General features: G+C 35.6%; 1 protein-coding gene across 1 annotated transcript; it reads right to left on the reverse strand.

Annotated features, from left to right (window-relative positions):
• Positions 1-1170: 1170 nt before the first annotated feature.
• LOC120775006 (rRNA 2'-O-methyltransferase fibrillarin-like) lies at positions 1171-1680 on the reverse strand. Its single transcript, XM_040104939.1, has 2 exons — positions 1572-1680; positions 1171-1509 (listed from the first exon to the last, which is right to left on the reverse strand). The coding sequence occupies exons 1-2, from the start codon at positions 1624-1626 to the stop codon at positions 1316-1318; spliced, it is 249 nt and encodes an 82-aa protein (XP_039960873.1). The 5' UTR covers positions 1627-1680; the 3' UTR covers positions 1171-1315.
• Between the last annotated feature and the right edge of the window lie 3062 nt (positions 1681-4742).

Raw genomic sequence — 4742 nt, forward strand, 5'->3', positions numbered from 1 at the left:
GATATAGGCATTTTTCTGACCCGCCAACCAAACTGTTTCGGCCGGAACTAATCGAACAAAAGACTTTAAGCGAAACTTTAAACGCGTTTTTCTCAAAACTCATTTTTTCGGAACGATACCCACAATTTCTCAGGTTCTACTTTACCGATTTACTTGAAATTTTTATAGAGTCTTCTTTATAGGCTTGTCTATGGTTGGAACTAGCCCCATCCCCAAATTTTTATTTTTATTATTTTTAAAAAATTCGAAATAGTCAGAAAAAGTGAGTCTAAACTAATAATCTTTTTTTTTTGGTTTCAGATAACTAGGAGGGTTGAAATCATGGTTATAGTCACGTGGAAATTTTTAGAAACCCCTCACTTCGTCAGCTCATAATTTTTGAAATTTTTTACTTTTTTTAGTTTTTAATTTTTTTCTGTACTCTTCTTAAATTAACAAATAACTAATAAAAACTGGATATTAAAAATATATAAAATATGCTTTTCTTTACGACACTTTAAAAATTACCTGAAATTCATGCTTCTAGACCAAAATACACCCATAAAGTTCTTGTAAGGAATTTTTTTGTATCTGTCAAGGGTATTATTGCTTCGGCGTAGACGACGTTTACGTTTTTTCTTCTTTTAGTACAAGTTTAAAGGGTTCACAGGACCGGTCGATGTCCTTTACCTGTATTTTGGTAGCAGATGATGTAACACCAACACCTTGATATTTTTTAAGTTCAGGAATTTTGGGAATATAACGTACTACTAACAACTACGACTGCTCTCCTACATTACCTAATGAACGAAATGCCTTAAAACTTCAGCAAATTGCATCCATGAAGCAGCGCTGGTTCAAATACAGGAAGAGCAACCATTAAAATTGTTCAACTGTATGATAAAAAGCTTAATCTCATTCGACTTGAATGTGGAGCTCGAAAAACAGACCTCACACGTTACGATAAATTTAAAGTGTGTTAAATATGGCTTATGCTATTTCAATAAAATGAAGACATATAAGTTTTCGTTTGGGTAAAAAGTCAACCTGAACCGTGCATCTTTATCACTTCTTCTTGGAAAGCTACAAAAATCTTATCACGTTTTGAAATAAGTAAGTATGTATAGTGAAAAAGCAATAACCGGAAGATTACAATCTACATTTTGATTTATTTTTAAATAAAATTAAAGCTTTTGGTTTACATTTCTATATATATGTATACTATATGTACAGAGGTGGAAGGTCCTTATACTAAATGTGTCTTTAATTAGGACTGATTGGGAGGTATAACAGCGCTATATTAATTTCTTTGGATTAAGTTTTACGAACGATGAATTTATGGCGGACACGGAGGCATCCAAGAAGGTCTTACGCAATCTGGACCACCTGCACCACCTGGACCGCCAGGCCCATTACCCCAACCACCACCACCGCCGCCGCCGCCTCCTCCACCGCCTCCACGTTCACAATTGCAACCTCGACCACCACCGCCGCCGCCGCCACCGCCACCGCCTCCTGGCACTGGTACGCCTATATGAAATTGCAACAAATCGTTTATAAAAGGTGATTTAGAATTTAATTGGAAATATTACCTATAACCAACGCCAACACAGCGATTAAAACAATTAACAGTAACTGGATCTTCATTTGCACTTGTTAATTTTGCGTTACCCTGGCTGAAGTGATACGATGTTTTATATAGCGCCGGCCCTTTATATACAACCACAGATGAGCATCGGTTTTCATTATGGAAAACACATGAGTTCAATGAGATCGGGGAATTTTCGTAGGGTTATTCAATTGCGGTAAACGCTCCGAAGCGGTGCAATGTGCTACAATAACAAAATACGAACACATCCATACATACATATGTATGTATGCAAGTAGATTCATACTCGTGGCGATCAATTGACGCTGCGGCACAAGATGGGCGAGGCAAGCGGAAAACTTGTGATAAGACATGTGTGCAATTATCACCTCACTGCTCTTTAGTGTCACTGGAAAATCCAAAACAATCTCGACAATAAACAACTAAAATTCAAAGTACGAATATTCATATACGAGTACAGTACGTTGCAATAATACGAGTTCATAGTAGAAATATGCCTAAGTCAACTGAGTATTTACGCCGAAAAGGTCGTTGCTGATAAGAAATTAACACTAAATTGCACGATTAATTAATTAGCTTAATCTCCGTTGTGCAAATCTAAATGACGCGCATTCTAAGAACGCAATTATGTAATAACTATGCGCAATTATACTTCAAAACATTTATTAATAAAATATAAATACATACATGCATATGTACTTATGTATGTATATGTATGTACATACAAATGTTGAAACTGGGTCAACGATCTTGTTGTATTTACGCAGAATTTTGAACTGAAAACAAAATGCGAAATTTCAATGGAAAAAATATTGTATATAAACACATGATATTAATAAATTGCGACTTCAATGTTTACACAATTTTACAGCCGATTCATATTATTACATATGTATGTATGTATATCGCTATAAGATATAAACTTAGAAAACGGCCGAAGAAAATTTCAAAAACATTTCGTCGTATTACCGTCATTTACACAGCGTTAGGCTTTCTCTATCATGATTTTTTTTAAGTTTTATTTGGATTTTAAATCAATCTGTAAGTAATATAGTTAAATAATTTTTAAATGTACTTACATACATACATACATAAGTACATCTTCTTCTTCTTAATTTGCGTAGACTCCGCTTACGCGATTATAGCCGAAATTCTTCAACAACAGCGCGCCAGTCGTTTCTTCTTTTCGCTACGTGGCGCCAATTGATATTCCAAGCGAAGTCAGGTCCTTCTCCCACTTGGTCCTTCCAACGGAGTTGGAGGTCTTCCTCTTCCTCTGCTTTCCCGGCGGGTACTGCGTCGAATACTTTCAGAGCTGGAGTGTTTTCGTCCATTCGGACAACATGACCTCCAGCCAGCGTAGCCGATGCCTTTTAATTCGCTGAACTATGTCAATGTCGTCATATATCTCGTACAGCTCATCGTTCAATCGGTTGCGATATTCGCCGTGGCCAATGCGCAAAGGACCATAAAGCTTTCGCAGAATTTTTCTCTCGAAAACTCGTAACGTCGACTCATCGGTTGTTGTCATCGCCCAAGCCTCTGCACCATACAGCAGGACGGGAATTATGAGCGACTTATAGAGTTTAGCTTTTGTTCGTCGAGAGAGGACTTTACTTTTCAATTGCCTACTCAGTCTGAAGTAGCATCTGTTGGCAAGAGCAATCCTGCGTTGGATTTCCCGGCTGACATTTTTCGTGGTGTTAATACTGGTTCCAAAGTAGACGAAATTATCTACAACTTCAAAGTTATGACTGTCAACAGTGACGTGAGAGCCAAGTCGCGAGTGCGACGACTGTTTGTTTGATGACAGGAGATATTTCGTTTTGCCCTCGTTCACTGCCAGACCCATTTTCTGTGCTTCCTTGTCTAGCCTGGAGAAAGCAGAACTACATATGTAAGTATATATACATATGAATATTGTTAAAAACTGTTTATTGTCTTACTACTGAGTTCTACTAGTTGTATGTACGAAAGAGACTTTAATATCTACAGGTTTTTTAATGTTGAGTTATATTTCCGAATGGGTAGATATAGAAAGGTAATTTACAATTTTCGAGTCCCGTTTTGTATAGTATATCTACCTAACATCATTTGATGCGACGCGTTCTTCAGAAGCATCTCATAAATCCTTCGGTAAACTATTTTTGGAACACAGTATTTAAACATTTAGCCATACTCATCTCATTTCAGTGATTTTTAACATTGAAATCTATCTTATCTGTTAAAACGTTAACAAACTTTTTCATCTTCCTAGTACCAATTTATTTCATTATTTCAATTATTTTCAATTTTACTTTTTTGGAAAATATGAGATTCTACGAACACACTTAATAAATGTACTATAAAATAAGATTCGAATTATAATTCCATTTTCTATAATGAGTTTGCGGCAACGTTAATTTTCATATTGGAGATTACTGACACTATGGACTGGAGATTCTTGTCATTACAAACTCTGGACTAGAACAGATCCGTTTAAAAAGCGACTGCTCCTAACTCACATAACGATTATTTTTTTATCTGGTAGTTATGTAAACCCTTTGAAATTCATTTGAAGGAAGTAAGAAAATGTTGCCATCATCAACATATTTATTTATCTCAAAGAATATAGTACTTTCAAGGGATGCGCTTTGAGTCGATTAAGGTTATGATTGACATTATGAAAGTTTAGTTAATCATTCGGGTCATTTATGCAAATATATGGTAATCGTTAAATAACGTGTATTTATATAAGTTTGCACAATATATGAATAAATATATTTTTTAAATACACAGGAAAATGTTCCTCTGTTCGAAAAGCAATGAAGATTGCAATAGCGTTTGCCTCCTGAAGGGCAACAGCAATAACCCCGGTTTATTCTCTAAAACCACTTGGGAAGGCTGCATAAAGTGTTTAGGATCTTCATTTCCGGTATACATATTTCATTTGCAGACCGCAAATAAAAATAAAAAAAACGAAAAACCTTAACTTCGGCTGCATTGAACCTTGAAAGCTCCATGAACTATCTTTGACAATAATGTCGGCCGATAGTTTTGTAGGAAATTTACTGTCTATAAAAATGGTCTCCTATGATTTTTCGATTAAGTTAAGCGTTTACGAGATATTCATCGTCAAACATCAATGCATGTTAAGGTGGATCAAAAAAAAAAA

This window comes from Bactrocera tryoni, chromosome 4 (assembly GCF_016617805.1).
Source record: "Bactrocera tryoni isolate S06 chromosome 4, CSIRO_BtryS06_freeze2, whole genome shotgun sequence".
Classification (NCBI taxonomy): domain Eukaryota; kingdom Metazoa; phylum Arthropoda; class Insecta; order Diptera; family Tephritidae; genus Bactrocera; species Bactrocera tryoni.